The sequence below is a fragment of the Schistocerca nitens genome, chromosome 1 (genome assembly GCF_023898315.1).
Source record: "Schistocerca nitens isolate TAMUIC-IGC-003100 chromosome 1, iqSchNite1.1, whole genome shotgun sequence".
In the NCBI taxonomy this organism is placed as follows: Eukaryota; Metazoa; Arthropoda; class Insecta; order Orthoptera; family Acrididae; genus Schistocerca; species Schistocerca nitens.
In genome coordinates this window covers 444366735-444385404 of record NC_064614.1, presented here as the reverse complement: position 1 = coordinate 444385404, position 18670 = coordinate 444366735, and the positions used below count along the sequence as shown (strand labels likewise).

The window sequence follows — 18670 nt, the reverse complement described above, 5'->3', positions numbered from 1 at the left end:
ATACATATGTCTCCTAAAAATTACATGGATGTCATGATGTCTACTAGAGACAAATGTGAACAGTCTTGACTCCAATGAATACTACACAGTTCACAGTTCAGCTTATAAATATACTTCAAAATCGGCAATAGCACTCTCGTAATAAAACCCATTAATTTAATATCTTAATGTTAAACAAATACACACACACACACACACACACACACACACACACACACACACACACACACACACACACACACACCTCTCTCTCTCTCTCTCTCTCTCTCTCTCTCTCTCTCTCTCTCAGCTTTCTATCATTAAAAGTAAATAAAAACATAAGGCAGTTTAAATTACGAGATTACAATGAAATTATCTTGGCAAAGCTTTACTTTTAAAAAATTGCAGAATTTTATTTTAGATTTCACCTTGTATATCAGCTGATGCCATTTTCCTTTCTCGCCACGAAGGAAGAATACCAGGTACACCAGAGAAATCTTCCGAGAAACTTCGGGCTGACTTTACTCCTCGTTTCTCTCTATTTACAACACGTCTAGTTCGACTCTTTTCCTCTGTTTGTATTTTATCTCTTGTTGGTGGTGATGCTGATGACACAGGTTTGTCACCATACCCTTTATTGAACAAAGAAGTAAATAATAATTTCACAGTTATGTATAAAATGTAAAAATTATTTATGGACAATGTAGGAAAAGATAGATTGCCACTTACCATAAAGAAGAAATGTCAAGTTAACAGACAGGCACAATTAAAAGACACTCACATACAGTTTTCAGCCACAGCCTTCATCAGTAAAGAGTGTCTCCAATGAGGTGTCCTCTTTGCTAATGAAGGCTGTGGCTAAAAGCTGTATGTGAGTGTCTTTTAATTGTGCCTGTCTGCAGTCTATCTTTTTCTACAATGTTGATATTCCTACCTGGAGTTTCCATTGTTTGATTTAAATTATTTGTGGAACATTCCTACAGTACTTGGAAGAACATAGGGCATATTAAAAACTGCACTACACAGTATTGTTGTTTCATTACAATATTTATTTTAAAGTTCATAGTGAAATTCTACACAGAGCCAATAAAGACAGAAAACTAACATTACTTTAAATTCTCATGGTCAGTAAACATGTCACAGAATCGTTAATAATCAAATGTAGTCACATCATTGCTGAAGTAGCAGCCAGTTAATATTTTTCTCGCCATAAGACCGTATGCTTGTTGCAAAAAGTGTAACTGTTCCCCATCAACATTCCACTGACTCCTATCTCCCCTCTGACTCACTCTCTTTTTTATCTATTCATAACATTCACCAATTACTTTGTCCCCATAACATAGAGTGTCTGTATCAGTACTAACATGTGTACTGTTTTGGCATGTACATTCTTGTAAGATTTATTTTTCACAGCTTCTTTGAGATTGCATTATACTCATGTTTCCATATAGAAATATACAGCAGTTGTAAAAGGTCAGTGCGGCTGGTCCCGGCAGAGGTTCGAGTCCTCCCTCCGGCATGGGGGGTGTGTGTGTGTGTGTGTGTGTGTGTGTGTGTGTGTGTGTGTGTGTGTGTGTGTGTGTGTGTGTGTGTTTGTCCTTAGGATAATTTAGGTTAAGTAGTGTGTAAGCTTAGGGACTGATGACCTTAGCAGTTAAGTCCCATAAGATTTCACACACACATTTTTGTAAAAGGTCATTATCTTAGGACAAACAATCTTTGTACAGCTATAAACTCTCATCGATGGATCTGCAGCTGATGGTCTAATGGCTAGCGTTGCTGCCTCTGGATCACGGGGTCTCGAGTTCGATTCCCGGCCGGGTTGGGAATTTTCTCTGCCCAGGGACTGGGTGTTTGTGTTGTCATCATTTCATCATAGTCATCGTCATCATTTGTAACAGTGGCTAGATTGGACTGGGTCAAAATAGGACTGTGTAAGAATGGGGCCTTTGTACAGGTACTGATGACTGCGCAATTGAGTGCCACCAAATGTCGTCGTCGTCGTCATCATCTCACTGATGATGTGTGGCCACACTGCTTAGTCGTAATTGCTGGGAATGGCCTCGGAAGCCAAGGTCGGTTCACAACTAATTTTAAAATAAATGTTATTGTGGAACATAAATACTGCGCATTTCAGTTTTTAATATGTATAGATTATTTTCAAATGCTACACAGATATGTTTGTAGTACTAACTGTAAAATGGGAAACCTAATTACACTATTATGTCTAAATCATTGTGCTAACAGACACATCATGTCCAAAAGCAGAAGTGGTTCACTTGTAAACACATGGGTAAGCATGAATGAATGTTTGTACTCATGTCACAACAAAATTTTATTACCTTTGGTTGTTTCTGTTGTTGGTGAGGTGTGCAACTCTGATGGGATGATGGTTGATTTTGGTGAAGTCACATCTCTTGTTGGTATCACATCTGCTTCACTCGTAGTCCATTTACGCTGTGGTGCTGGAGGAGGTTGTCGTAAAGGTTCAGTATGACAGCTGTTGAAGCGTGGTCGTGTGTCGCTTGGAGTAGTTGCTAGTAATGAAAAATGTACGAAATGTGGCTTTATTTCAACAGTGATTTGCATACATCTGGTGCGTAAGTTACATTAAGCAAGTCAACATACCAACTCCTCTGTCTTAACTTTGTAAAAACAAATAATAATCAAGCTAACATTCACCTCTGACTGACTGTGTAGGTGGAAGTATACTTGATGACTGACCTCCAGGAAATGTCGCATTCCTTTTGTGCCGCCCCTGTAAAAATAGCAGGAATCCATTTAAATGAGCTGTAATGTAAGCTTTTTGTAGTTCTGTGAATACGAGCTGCTTGTTAATGTCACACATTATGCTAATTAGAGAACACTTCAGAAAGGAGGGTGGTAGCAGTGGGTGCATCACACCGTTATGTGCAAAAAAACGAAGGTATAAAAATAAAAATACCTTCCTGAGATCCAAAAAATTAGCACTGAATGCTCGTGTTTACACTTTTCTGAAACAGGACAGTGGCTCCCTCAGTACCTAGCACTGATCTTTATCTAATGTAATAGAAAGTACTATATGACAGTAATTGTGAATCATTGATCTCAGATGTCATAAGATCATGTAATTAGGAAATGCGTAATGAATACCACAAAGACGGGCTAGTATTAAGTGCTCATAACGTCAACAACAACAAAAATAATAATAATGTCAACAACAACAACAACAACAACAACAATAATAACAAAATATTTACAAATATAATACGCTACTAATCCACTAAATAAAATCTTTGATACTGCACTATTCCTCTCAACATGAAGCGAAGTTTATTAAACACTATCACTATTACAAGTTGCAACTCAGGCGATGTGAAATTTAAAAACTTTCTGTATGAAGTAAAACGAAATGCAATTGTTGTAGAACTGTAATTTTGTCCACTAACAATATCACTAGTAGTAAGCTAGGTCGTGACAATCCTAATCAGAAATACACACAGTATCTTGTACTTACAGCACTTGCACTGCACTAAAATTCATATACACTTTTGTACTTCATCAAAGACCCTAAATCATTTCACTCTGAAAAATCAAGTGGTCTGAAGATGGAAGTGAGGAGCCACCAAGCTACCAGCAGAGACTGCATGATGAGCCTTGACACAGGCAGGAACTATCCAATTTGGCCTTATCCCAGATGACAAGTGCTCTGTCATTCAACAATTACATAACCCAACAGCTGATATAACAGTAATTTCAGTCTTCCTCTATTCTAAATGGTAGGATTGTATCACCAGCAACGTAGCAAATTAATTTCGGTTTCAATGTCTGTACTTAACTGTATTTCACATACAATACATTTATTTAATTGTTTCAAGTAACAGCCACAGCTTTGGCTCTTTGTGAATATCTGAATAAATACAAAACTATTTGAGTGACAAGTAACACTCTACATATGATAATTACTTTAAAACTGATAAAAAAGTTTAATTCTTAAAGTCAAGGAAATAAAAAATGTGGTAGAGATAATGTCTGACACTTTCATTTATTTCACTTCATTGCTAAATGAGGAACAGATTTCAAGTTTATTATCTTGTATTACACACCGTGTCCCAGGAGGAATTGTCAGTATTCAGGGATATGACAGGAACAATCATTTGAAGCAAGCAACATATGCCCCATTCCAAATGGTTTCCACAACAGAACACATTTATACACTCCTGGAAATGGAAAAAAGAACACATTGACACCGGTGTGTCAGACCCACCATACTTGCTCCGGACACTGCGAGAGGGCTGTACAAGCAATGATCACACGCACGGCACAGCGGACACACCAGGAACCGCAGTGTTGGCCGTCGAATGGCGCTAGCTGCGCAGCATTTGTGCACCGCCGCCGTCAGTGTCAGCCAGTTTGCCGTGGCATACGGAGCTCCATCGCAGTCTTTAACACTGGTAGCATGCCGCGACAGCGAGGACGTGAACCGTATGTGCAGTTGACGGACTTTGAGCGAGGGCGTATAGTGGGCATGCGGGAGGCCGGGTGGACGTACCGCCGAATTGCTCAACACGTGGGGCGTGAGGTCTCCACAGTACATCGATGTTGTCGCCAGTGGTCGGCGGAAGGTGCACGTGCCTGTCGACCTGGGACCGGACCGCAGCGACGCACGGATGCACGCCAAGACCGTAGGATCCTACGCAGTGCCGTAGGGGACCGCACCACCACTTCCCATCAAATTAGGGACACTGTTGTTCCTGGGGTATCGGCGAGGACCATTCGCAACCGTCTCCATGAAGCTGGGCTACGGTCCCGCACACCATTAGGCCGTCTTCCGCTCACGCCCCAACATCGTGCAGCCCGCCTCCAGTGGTGTCGCGACAGGCGTGAATGGAGGGACGAATGGAGACGTGTCGTCTTCAGCGATGAGAGTCGCTTCTGCCTTGGTGCCAATGATGGTCGTATGCGTGTTTGGCGCCGTGCAGGTGAGCGCCACAATCAGGACTGCATACGACCGAGGCACACAGGGCCAACACCCGGCATCATGGTGTGGGGAGCGATCTCCTACACTGGCCGTGCACCACTGGTGATCGTCGAGGGGACACTGAATAGTGCACGGTACATCCAAACCGTCATCGAACCCATCGTTCTACCATTCCTAGACCGGCAAGGGAACTTGCTGTTCCAACAGGACAATGCACGTCCGCATGTATCCCGTGCCACCCAACGTGCTCTAGAAGGTGTAAGTCAACTACCCTGGCCAGCAAGATCTCCGGATCTGTCCCCCATTGAGCATGTTTGGGACTGGATGAAGCGTCGTCTCACGCGGTCTGCACGTCCAGCACGAACGCTGGTCCAACTGAGGCGCCAGGTGGAAATGGCATGGCAAGCCGTTCCACAGGACTACATCCAGCATCTCTACGATCGTCTCCATGGGAGAATAGCAGCCTGCATTGCTGCGAAAGGTGGATATACACTGTACTAGTGCCGACATTGTGCATGCTCTGTTGCCTGTGTCTATGTGCCTGTGGTTCTGTCAGTGTGATCATGTGATGTATCTGACCCCAGGAATGTGTCAATAAAGTTTCCCCTTCCTGGGACAATGAATTCACGGTGTTCTTATTTCAATTTCCAGGAGTGTATTTGTTTTTGTGCTTGTGATGTGCATGTTTGTTTCTTACCTACCCACCCCTTTGACATTTTATTCTAGCCCAACTTAACCTGTTGCTTTCAGCCTCTTTACTCAGGATGTATTTCTTTCTGTCATTTTAGTCCACTAGATGCGCAGTTGTCCTCGATGTGTTGTGAGTGAAGTAGTGTGATGGATTGAGAATGTATCAGACAGAAATATTGGTTAACTGCATGCCACACATCTACACTAATCAAAAGTATGTAGATATGCTGCATGTTTAAGACACTTGTGATGCCAGTATTCCTTCTGCATCAAAGAATACTGTCCGCGCTTTCCAAAAAATCAAATTCCTCATTGTAGTGTGTTTACCAGAGTTTTTAGCACAATGCATGAAACAGGTATTCTTTCAAGTTCCCCAATTTTTTTCTGAATGTGTAGTTCAACGACCCGTATAGCAAGCGCAACACACTGTTTAAATGGTGCAGCATGGTCCTACTACTAGCACACAGCGACTTTCTGCGCTTATCAATGTGTGGCAAACATTACAAGCTGAAAACTTGAACCCATTTCACATAAAGCATGTCCACTATCTTCAGAATGGCGACAATGGCACACGACATGAATTTTGTCACTGGTTAAATAGCAGTCATCACTTATTTCCATTGATACTATTCACTGCTGAGGCCATGTTTACATGGAATGGTATCCCCATATGGTCATTACAGAGTGAGCCCTGCTACTATTTCCACTCCAGTCCTATACTGGACAACTGTCTTTTTTTACCCAGATATAAAGTCTATTTTTACTACATGAAGAAACTGGTCGCAATTAACAAACAGCCCTTGATCAAAATTGGCAGATTATAACAAGACCAAGATGGTATGAAGCAGTGTGCAATTGGAATACTAGAAATCCAGGAAATAAGAATCAGGGTTGAGAACATGATGGACAGGAATACTTAACTTAATGCTATTTGTGCAAGAGAACTAAGCATTATGCACATGAATTAGTGAAGGATACATCAAAAGGCAAAACTTCTAGCATCATACACTGGTGAGCAGTGAAGTGAAGGCATATAGATTAATAAAACCATGGTGATTAAAGATATGAAAATTGCAAAGAAGTTAAAGCATTGCCTGCTACAATATGATCAAAAAGTCTAGCTGTAATAACGGTGTAAACTGGTCTCAAGTTAACTTACAATAAGATTACAATACTTAACGCAGATACTGTCTGGGAGGTTGAAGATCAAGCAGTTGAGAATGTACACAGCTTTCGTTATTTGGGCTGAACGTATAAGGTTCAAATGGTTCAAATGGCTCTGAGCACTATGGGACTCAACTGCTGTGGTCATAAGTCCCCTAGAACTTAGAACTACTTAAACCTAACTAACCTAAGGACAGCACACAACACCCAGCCATCACGAGGCAGAGAAAATCCCTGACCCCGCCGGGAATCGAACCCGGGAACCCGGGCGTGGGAAGCGAGAACGCTACCGCACGACCACGAGCTGCGGGCAACGTATAAGGGAAGCTACAGATGAACAAGAGCATAGGCCTAATGGACAGATATCAGATACTGCAGAAGCTATTACACAATGCAAGTACTACTTCGTAGAAGACAGTCTGTATACAGCTGGAAGAAGACGTATGAAAATTTTTAAAAGATATCAGGGGCACAGAAAGTGACATTTAGTTGGGATACAGCATATTGAATCAATTTCAAGCATTATACATAAGAGAATTCCACGGTATGTTGTTAAGATGGATGATGACAACATGTTGACCACGAAATATGGAACAAAACATGCTTAACGGCAAACAATTGGATGGAAAAAATAAAGCAGGACTGGACTGCAAATGGAATAAGTAAAACAATGTATCTGCAGCAAAATGATGGAAGATGATACATGGACTGACAGTATAATCAAAATTTAGATCACATAAACAGAGAGAAACAGATGCACGAGAATAGAGGTATTGTGGAGGAGGACAAGGAGGAGGACGAGGAGGAAAAGAAAACAGGCATGCTGTTTATGCTATAATTGTTTGCAGATACATTTATTTCATTCTGTTCAGATAGTTTTACTGAGTTCTAATGTAAAAATAAGAATCACCACTGTAATGGTCAACATAACTGAAAATCATTTAGAAATCTTTATCTGGCATCAGAAGTCGCTTAGTGATTATGTTGAACTTGCATTTATAAGAATACATAATCCATTTCTTTTTTTAGAAAATAGCATTTGGATACAACAGGTAAGGATAATGTTACAGTTGTAAGTGGTGGTATCCTTACCTACACTTTGATTGTATGACTTCTAGGTGACATGATCAGTATTTGCTACTTGTGGTAAGACTTTTAACAGTTTTCCAACTTAAAATGTATGAACTCCCCGAATTTTAATCACTTGAACTATCTGCGTCCTAACAAATGTTAGTATTTATTACATTTTCAGATGTGACTCAGGTGTTCTGAGATTTTGGTATCTTTCTTTTAACTCAAGCATCTCCTTTTGTCTCCCATTCTAACACCATCATTTCCTTTTACACCTTCTCTGAGATAGTTAAAATCTCTCTCTTCATTCGATATTCTTGAATGTTCCCTCTCTTTCTCTGTGCAATCTACGAAATATTGAGTATGAATGAATAAATGAACTTTTTAATTATGGGTCAAAATGCTAGGTGTTGGTGGAGGTACAGGACAAGATGTTATTAGAATAACTGCAATAGGCTAGTTATGTAGATATAAATAAGTTTCTACATTCTATAAGTAGGTATATCCATACTAACGCACTTGCATAAAATTCAATATCTCTAGATGTACATGCCTTGGATCTTGGGTAAACTGACAGTCCATCTGCCCACCAACGGCATTCTTCACGGCTGGTGCCTTTGACGAAATGAACGCCATCAGGTGCTGTGATCGCTAGACTAAATGCATTCCCCGTCACTTTCTCAGCATCTGCCACTTCCAGCACCTTGTTCATATCAATGCTTGCCTGGGGTACTGTGTCGGGCTGCAACATAAGTAACAAATAGTATCAACACTAATTATGTAAGATAAACAACTATATCATGTTGCTGAATATTGCGTGTTTATCTTTCTGTAATTTTGAAAATTTGTGAGACTGCTCTGAATGAAGTCACGTGACTGGGGACAAAAACAACCCTTCAGGTAAATGATGAATCAATTGAATTCTGACATGCTACTCTGCAACAGACATGCTGCACTGCAACACAAAAATTAAGAATAAGAGACTGTCCAACAAACTAATTTTCCAAACTAACACTGCTCAGCAGCAACAGCCACCAGCTATGTCTGAGCCTTTGACTTTAACAAAATAACGTTGCACACCACACAGAAATGTTTTCTGTAGATTTTTTGTGATATTGAAGTAAAGCTCATGAAGAGAAATACTGATATCTTCAAACATTTTACCGATTCTGGCCTAAGAAACTCAAAAGAAAGAAAAGATATTTGTGACGTCATGGGTCAAAGCAGACGGGCGGGATCGGACGCTTCCGTATTTCTGGCTGCTATCAAGCCGACAGTTGGTTTGAACAAAACATGTTTTATGTTAACATTTGGAAACTTTTGGCGGCAAAATTTGTTCGTCCAGCCACTCACGTATGCGATAGAGTGACTAAGTACTTGCTAAAATAAGGTGGTGACTTAAAGTTTACCATCGGTACCAACAAGAAGTTTTAGTCAGATATTCGTGGAACTCTAAAGATACAAAGTAAAACGATATTACAAAAATTAATTGAAATGCTCATGCACATAACAGTGTACGAAAATTAGTAAAATTATATCACGTGACATCTGATCGTCTATAGTCCTTCATAACGTAATCTCCGTGTTTGGCAGCATTTAGGATCCGACAGTTTCACGACAAATTCACTTGTATTCATCCTAGCAAGCAGAGGAGAAACGCGCATACTGCTTCTAGACAACCTATAACAACAATCTCTCAAGTTTTCAATTCCACTCCAAAATCTACTACCCCAGTGACATTATTATTATTATTATTATTATTGTATAGTGCACACAATTATTGTACGAATGATACACAGAATAAATAAATATAAAAATCAATAATCACCCCAATGTCCACAATGATTTCCGATTATCCTCACGGCTTTAACTACAGAATCCACGAACAACAGAGTGCGAAGTTGATTCATAAGCGTACATAACGTCTACCGTAGCAAGCTACACTGGTGTTTAAGCGGGAGAAATTGTGCCTTCTTTATTTTCGCAGTGATTGTATACTGTTCACCAAATCTTGCCTTCACAATTCAGTAAACACGATATTCGCAAAGCTAGCAGTCCCATCTACGAACGTGGTAAAAAGCAATGTGACGACGGTTTAAAGGATGGTGGGGAAAAAAATGCGAAAGGATAGAAACAGATGCGCGAAGTTGCATATCCCCATAGTTACCGTTTGTATCTTGTCAGGTGCACAGCCGTCTACAGAAACTGTCAGTGCTCATAACTTTGTGTAGTTGGTGGTAAAGTGATCCAATTTGTATAAAACATTCGCGGTTTCGAGAACGTTTTATACAACAGTGCCGCTGCGAAAGACTTTGTTCTCAAAGTGATTCAGTTTCTCTACTTGGAGGTGGAGTGTTTAGTCGATTGTCTTAAAACGACTCAAGAGACGCTGCTATACAAGATGGTCTTCTAGGACACATGGTGATGCAGCTCTTTAGAACTTAGCATATGTACACAAGGTGTCGTGTAATATACTGGGGCGACAAGTGTCATGGGATATAGCGATATGCACAGATACAGATGGCGGTAGTGTCGCGTACACAAGGTATAAGGCATTGTCGAAGCGGTCATTTGTACTCGTGTGTTTCTTGTGACAAGGTTTCCGATGTGATTATGGCCGCACGACCGGAATTAACAAATTTAGAATTCGAAATGGTATTTGGAGCTAGACGTATGGGATATTCCGCTTCGGAAATCACTAGGGAATTCTATATTCCGAAATCCACGGTGTCAAGAGTGTGCCAAATTCTAGACATCACCCCTCAACCACGGGCAACGCAATGGCAACGGCCTTTACTTAACGACCGAGGGCAGCGGAGTTTGCGGAGAGTTGTCATTGCCAGTACACAAGTAACATTGCATGAAATAACCGCAGAAATCAATCTGGGACGTACGACGAACGTATCCGTCAGAACAAGTGCAGGGAACTATGGCAGCAGACGACCGACGCGAGTGTCTGGTTAACAGCACGACACCGCCTGCAGCGCCACCCCTGCGCTAGTGACCATATCGGTTGGACCCTAGACGACTGCAAACGCGTCGTTTACTCAGATGTCTTCCGATTTCGGTTAGTAAGAGCTTATGGTAGGGTTCGAATGTGGCACAGCCCATACGAAGCCATGGACGCAAGTTGTCAACAAAACAATGTGCAAGCTGGTGGTGGCTCCATAATAGTGTGGACTGTGTTTACATGGAATGGATTGGGTCCTCTTGTCCAACTGAACCGAACATTGACTGGAAATGGTTATGTTCCGCTACATAAAGACCATTTGCAACCATTCATAGACTTCATATTCCCCGACAACGATGTCATGCCACCGGGCCACAATTGCTCACGACTAGTTTGAAGAGCGTTCTGGACAATTCGAGCGAATGATATGGCTACCCAGATCGCTCAACATGAATCTCGACGAACATTTATGGGACATAAGTTAATGGAAAGGTCAATTCGTGCACAAAATCCTGTAGCGACAACACTTTCGGAATTATGGAAGGCTATCTAGGGAGCATGGCACAATATTTCTGCAGGGGACTTCCAACGACTTGTTGAATGCATGCCACGCCGAGTTACTTCAATGTTGTTGTCGTGTTGCTTCACTACACCGGCTAAAAGAAGGTCCAACACGATATTAAGAGGTGTCCACTGACTTTTGCCACTTCACTGTATGACCAACACAGACAAATGGACCACTGAATAAGCAAGTTCTGGGAGAAACTGAATACGAATTTGTCTGCCTTTAGAGACGTGGTCTCATGTATTAATAAATTTGGACTGTATTAACTAATCGCTGCAAGAAAATAGTGCTACCATTGATGTGTCATCGAGTTTGTTGTAAGTACAACGCAGTTTTTCTGTTAGAAGACTGAGAAAGATTAAAAGAATGCCGTGAGAGATGGCTGCAACGAGGCACAACTGATTTGTATTTAGAAACTGTTTGGGCTAGAGTTTTTCAAAGTTCTCGATAGACTAATAAGCGTAAAGAAAACTGATCTCTCATATATGAAACCATTTCGTCTGACTTTAAGTTCCTGTGAAGATACGGCTTAAATGAAAGCTCTGTACCTTATCTTGAAAAATGTGCAGAGATATCGATCAACAAAGTTAGTTAACGAAATAGGTGCTTTCAAGTTCCTGGTGAAAGAGATAATTAAGAGCACTCACACGACTTCCCATTTGTTTCTTGAAAGTGCGTGTAAGACATTCTTCTTCAAATAACGATGTAACTACGACGATATCTATAATGGAACGCAATTTCGGACAATAATTTACTTCAGATCGAACATCGATTAAAGCTGGCTGTCAAATTTTGCAACCCCATCAACAGAATATGACACTGCTGCTTGACTTCAGTGATATATAAGAACTGTAAAGTCGGTAGCATGTGTTACCTCATATGTTCTAAAACGTCGCGCATAAAAATGGGGTTCTTCCGCTGATAGAAAGGTAGGGTAAAGTGTTTAGGATAGTCCTTGGGCTAGGGACCATTTTTAAACCCAACGGAAGGGTTGTGTGTCACTAACCTTTTGAATACTACACACTTCCTCCTGCTTAGGCAAGTGGAGCAAATCAGTTGGCTCTTTTTGCACTTGATGTAGTCTACGGTGGGCCTTAGGGGGATTATAGAGGCACTATTAGTTCATGGGCGGTTCCTTAGAAAATCCAAAAAGAGGTCACTTTGCTCATATCAAAATCGAGCTGCGAATTCCAATTTTTATGATATATTCCTAAGATCCAGTGATAGAACAATCTTTAAAATTTTATTGATATCTTTATCCGTTTCCGAGGTACAGAGGTTCAGAATACTCTTCCTGTACACGTAAAATACGCACGCAAAGTCCGGTGTGAGGCGAAAACATACACTCCTGGAAATTGAAATAAGAACACCGTGAATTCATTGTCCCAGGAAGGGGAAACTTTATTGACACATTCCTGGGGTCAGATACATCACATGATCACACTGACAGAACCACAGGCACATAGACACAGGCAACAGAGCATGCACAATGTCGGCACTAGTACAGTGTATATCCACCTTTCGCAGCAATGCAGGCTGCTATTCTCCCATGGAGACGATCGTAGAGATGCTGGATGTAGTCCTGTGGAACGGCTTGCCATGCCATTTCCACCTGGCGCCTCAGTTGGACCAGCGTTCGTGCTGGACGTGCAGACCGCGTGAGACGACGCTTTATCCAGTCCCAAACATGCTCAATGGGGGACAGATCCGGAGATCTTGCTGGCCAGGGTAGTTGACTTACACCTTCTAGAGCACGTTGGGTGACACGGGATACATGCGGACGTGCATTGTCCTGTTGGAACAGCAAGTTCCCTAGCCGGTCTAGGAATGGTAGAACGATGGGTTCGATGACGGTTTGGATGTACCGTGCACTATTCAGTGTCCCCTCGACGATCACCAGTGGTGTACGGCCAGTGTAGGAGATCGCTCCCCACACCATGGTGCCGGGTGTTGGCCCTGTGTGCCTCGGTCGTAAGCAGTCCTGATTGTGGCGCTCACCTGCACGGCGCCAAACACGCATACGACCATCATTGGCACCAAGGCAGAAGCGACTCTCATCGCTGAAGACGACACGTCTCCATTCGTCCCTCCATTCACGCCTGTCGCGACACCACTGGAGGCGGGCTGCACGATGTTGGGGCGTGAGCGGAAGACGGCCTAACGGTGTGCGGGACCGTAGCCCAGCTTCATGGAGACGGTTGCGAATGGTCCTCGCCGATACCCCAGGAGCAACAGTGTCCCTAATTTGCTGGGAAGTGGCGGTGCGGTCCCCTACGGCACTGCGTAGGATCCTACGGTCTTGGCGTGCATCCGTGCGTCGCTGCGGTCCGGTCCCAGGTCGACGGGCACGTGCACCTTCCGCCGACCACTGGCGACAACATCGATGTACTGTGGAGACCTCACGCCCCACGTGTTGAGCAATTCGGCGGTACGTCCACCCGGCCTCCCGCATGCCCACTATACGCCCTCGCTCAAAGTCCGTCAACTGCACACACGGTTCACGTCCACGCTGTCGCGGCATGCTACCAGTGTTAAAGACTGCGATGGAGCTCCGTATGCCACGGCAAACTGGCTGACACTGACGGCGGCGGTGCACAAATGCTGCGCAGCTAGCGCCATTCGACGGCCAGCACCGCGGTTCCTGGTGTGTCCGCTGTGCCGTGCGTGTGATCATTGCTTGTACAGCCCTCTCGCAGTGTCCGGAGCAAGTATGGTGGGTCTGACACACCGGTGTCAATGTGTTCTTTTTTCCATTTCCAGGAGTGTAGTTCATGAAGTGACGCTGCACGGAGATATGTGCTTTAAAGTGACTCAATTATCATCAGAAGGGTTCTGGGAACCCAATGTTGTAGCACTGAATAACATGCAAAATTTTTGTACACACAAAATCAGGTAAGAGGTGTAAAATTAGTTTTGCGTTATTTTAATTTCACATACGTAAACTATCAAAATCTTAGTGACCCATAAAGTTTTTTTCATATTAATGACGTGCCCTACTGTGGCAGGGAAAAGAAGGGAACCGTCGGAAAATGATCCTATTGGAACACAAAAAAATAAATAGCCTATATTTGTGTTTAAAAGTTGCCTCATTTTACCTTCCTTAGCACTTTTAAAATTTTCGAAATAATTGTGGCGCCCGAACATATTCGTGCTTTTTATTCTGGGAGAGGGGAAGAGACTGTAGTGGGAAAGACGGAAAGGTAATAAATACTGAAAGATAATAGACAGTGGCTGTGGTATAGAAAGAGCACAGGAGACACTGGCGGTGTGAGACAAACGGGACATAGTGACAGGGGAACATAGTTTGCATAGACAGAACAGTGCTAGAAAAAGAGTGTAGGAGAGAGTGCGAGTGGCAGAGGAATAAAGATAAGGAGAAAATAGAAGTGGGTGGGAGCTAGTGATAATGACAGACAGAGTCTATGACAATGACCGAGATATGGTGACAGTGAGAAGAGACAGCTGCAGTAGGAATGAATGAATGAATGAGATAACAGTGGGCGGGGAGGGGGGGGGGGAGAGAGAGAGAGAGAGAGAGAGAGAGAGAGAGAGAGAGAGAGAGAGAGAGAGAGACGGTGGTGGTGGTGGTGGTGGTGGTGGTGGTGGTGGTAGTAGTACAGAACGAAGGACTCTGTGGCTGTAACGCAGGAAACAATGACAATGAGTTGGGCTGAATGAGTGAGTGACAATGGGCAAATGGAAGTGGACGCACTAGCGGTGTGAGCGAGTCAGAGTTAGCGGAGCTTGTGGGAGTGAGAGGTGAATTGGCATATTAAAGGGAGTGCGAATACGTTCCCATGCCAGAATTTTTGGGAAAAATTTTATGGGTGCTGAGTAAGGTACAATGAGACAGCTGGTACCCCACTTTTCAGTAAGAGTCTTTTAAACAAGAGCATATTCGCCTCTTTCTGTTCCTATACGAGCATTTTTCCGCTAGTTGCAATAAAATCGTAATTTCTGGGAAAGGATATTTTTTCAACTCTTAAGTGTAGATCTTTACTTTACTTCTGTTTAATAATTTATGTGCTATTAATAATTTATGAGTAGTAAATAGAGTATGATATTTACTATAAATCACACCAAAACCAATGTGCATTAGCTGCCATATATAATAAGATACGGATTTTGTTTTACTTTCAATTTTTCTAGAAAGTTTATTTGTCAGGATGATACATTTAATTTGTCGTATACAGTACTTTTCATCAACATAGTTAAGTAATATTTTTAATACTGCTTTATTTTTATTAAACTTACTTACAAAACTGAAAATTCTTCCAAATCTACATAGAAAAAATTGCAGAATTAAGGTAGTTTTACGGTGAGGGGTGTGCGGGGGTGGGGGGTTATGGTAGTCTGCAAGGAGGGCAGAATCGCCTCAGTGCGGCTCTGCCCTCGGGGCATGACAGGTCCGGCCACGTTGGATAATTTCAAACTGTCCACCAACCAAAACAGTCTGCAAGCCTTTCGGGTTATTATTTATCCAGCTGTGTTTATAATATTAAAATGTGTGAGTAGCTACAAGGAAATTTGAAATGACTGTAAATACCTTCCTATACTTTATTTCCTATGTCGATAGATACAAAAAAAAAACGTTAGAAAGGGGATAACACTCAGTCTCTTTTAGCAAGTAACTAGCGACAACTTCGTGAATCCACCTATAGTTGAATGATACATAAAATCAGCCTTATATATAAGAAATGAATAATATCTGTCCATTCGAATAACTGAATCAATTTTGGAGTACTGGATTCAAATATGACTTATGCTTTATTTAAGAATACCATCAAAGCGACTGAAAGATGTCTATCAACGACAGCATATTCATTTATTAGTAGAGACTTAACTGCGAAACTGACTAGATCTAAATGGTTAGGAATCACTCCTATGTGGCAATTTTTTATTGCTGACAGCGTACCTTCAAATCGGAAAATACATTGTGTAGCTGTAAAATGTTAGTTGTCCTGTAACAGCAGATCCACGTCGAACTGTAACAAACTTGGTGAGTCGATTCTGGTATTGCAGAAAGAGAGTCGAAGAGTACCACAATGTAACTAATAGGATCACGTCTGAGAAAGTGCCTTGGTATCCAAACCAACTTCTAGTCTGATGAATGTTGTATTTAAAATATTTATATCATCATCTGCGGAAACATCCACAAAAAGACTTCTACTCTGTGGAAACACTACGGCCCTCTTCTCGAGGAACGCTGCGTGGTACATCTGGAAAAATTGTTTTTGACCTGCACTGTACACACACTTTTTTTCATAAACCTGTCTTCCAAGTCTGGAGCCTTACCTACCTCCTCGAGTGTCTCCAAGTTTGATCTTTCCTTTGCTTTTCCTCTCTGCACTTTCTTCAACAGGGAAAGAAATAAAATAGTATACCTCTATAACTAGATATACGACAATAATACCAATTAAGGAAAAGAGAAATAATAAGAAATCTGAAGGGCATAGTACTCAGCCTAATTTCTCATGTAGCTTAATGTTGCTAAGAGTGCTGAATAAAAGGCTAAATGGCAAGCTCGATAGATGGCTTGAGGAGGAGCTGTTCTGATATAGAAGACTAATATAGAATCTATATTTACAACAGAAAAAAAGAATAAGGATTGGAAATGTAATGTCTGAGGGAAGCAGCATTGGAAGGGGCGTTATGCAAGGTTGTTGGCTCTTCCCTTTGTTGTTCAACTTATACCTGGTAGAGATTATTGCGGAAGGCTTAGATGGAAAAAGGAGTGTGTATTGGTGGAAGAGAAAGAATGTATAAGATGTGCTGATGACATGGTATTAGATGCAGAAAGTGAACAAACTATAAATAAAATACTGAAATGAAATGGTGCGGAATGTGGGATGAGAGTAAGTACAGCAAATATAAAGAGAATGGTGATCGTCAAACCAAGGAGATTGACAAATATTAATATAGAGCATGTTGTTACTGGCTAGGCAAGAGCATTTAAATATCTTGGAAATACAATCACTGAAGAGTTGAGATGTCATCAGGAGGTGAAAACTCGCACTGCTATAGCAAAGAAGGCAGTCAGCAGAAAAGAGATTATTACGTGGCAAACTGGATAAATGTCTGAAGAAAAGACTAAGCAAGTGTTTTGTCTGGAGCCTGGCAATATATTATGAGGCAGAAACATGGACGTTGAATGAAAAAAAAAAACACCGCTAGAAGTATTTGAGATATGGATGTGGAGGATAAGCTGGACTGAAAGAGAGAGTAACGAAAGAGTGTTGGAAAAGGTTGGTGAGTGGAGAAGACTGCTGCAGGCTATAAGAGAAAGGAAGAAGAACAGGGTGGGACATTCATTGGGGCGGGGGTGATTGTTAACAGACAGTTTGTGAGAGAAGAGTGGGAGGAAGGAGGAGATACAACATGATAGATGACAAAGGGAAACGGAAATTAGGCGGACGGCAGAAGACTCGAGAGCATGGAGAGTTACCATGTGAAAATCTGCCTTTGGGCAGAACGCTAATGACGACGTGAACACACTACTGACCATTATAGTTGCAGCACTTGGAAAGATAGTAAAAGAAAAAGTTGCTTATTATATGTGTACAGTACTAGCGAACACGGAAACCCCTCGCTTAGGAACTAGATATATGTCCTGATATATATATATATATATATATATATCTCTCCCCCCCCCCCTCCCACACCTGAATCGGTGGGGATCACTGAGACACAGGCTACGACAGACCTCTCCTGCACCTGGATCTGGATTTTAATCTGCATACGGGTAGGATTACGAAGTTTCGGACGATTCAGATTCCGTATTATCCTAATCATAATACGTTGTAAATAAAACTTTCCTGTTAGAGCCGACTGCGAGGAAGAAAACAGAACACCACATAGTCGCATAAACGATTTGTCTTGTGATTTAAATGCCCTGTTATCACAGTTACAACTGACTGCGAGAAAGAAGACGATAGCACACATTTTCACAGCACAGCCTAACACTTTATGTCTTGCAATTGGTTTCAAAAGAAAGCCTGTACCTCATAAACTTAAAGACCGCTATCCAAGTTATCGGTTATGCGAACCAGAGGCGATCGTGTCGGGTACCCAGCGGTAAGCTACACCAAGAACGACGACGAATACAATGCGACAACCTTCGTTCTCCTCGTCCATTACGATGCTGTACGCAACGACAGAGCAAAAGAAGTGCAGGTTCCCTCTGACCCTTATGCTTCGAAGTATGTGTAATAAAAAGGTGTAGATTTATGAATAATGTCAAAAGGTTACCCAGTGATAGTTGTTCATAAAGAAACAAATTGACTTGTTACTG

General features: G+C 41.9%; 1 protein-coding gene across 4 annotated transcripts in view; it reads right to left on the bottom strand.

Annotated features, from left to right (window-relative positions):
- LOC126251517 (protein outspread) overlaps positions 1-18670 on the bottom strand; it is a 794443-nt gene that overhangs the window by 87702 nt on the left and 688071 nt on the right. For all 4 annotated transcript variants that reach the window (XM_049952001.1, XM_049952029.1, XM_049952011.1 and 1 more), the window contains exons 4-7: positions 8418-8606; positions 2662-2737; positions 2322-2516; positions 408-611 (exon numbers count right to left, since the gene is read on the bottom strand). In XM_049952001.1, the coding sequence (XP_049807958.1) occupies positions 408-611; positions 2322-2516; positions 2662-2737; positions 8418-8606 (664 nt within the window). The remainder of the gene's footprint in view (positions 1-407; positions 612-2321; positions 2517-2661; positions 2738-8417; positions 8607-18670) is intronic.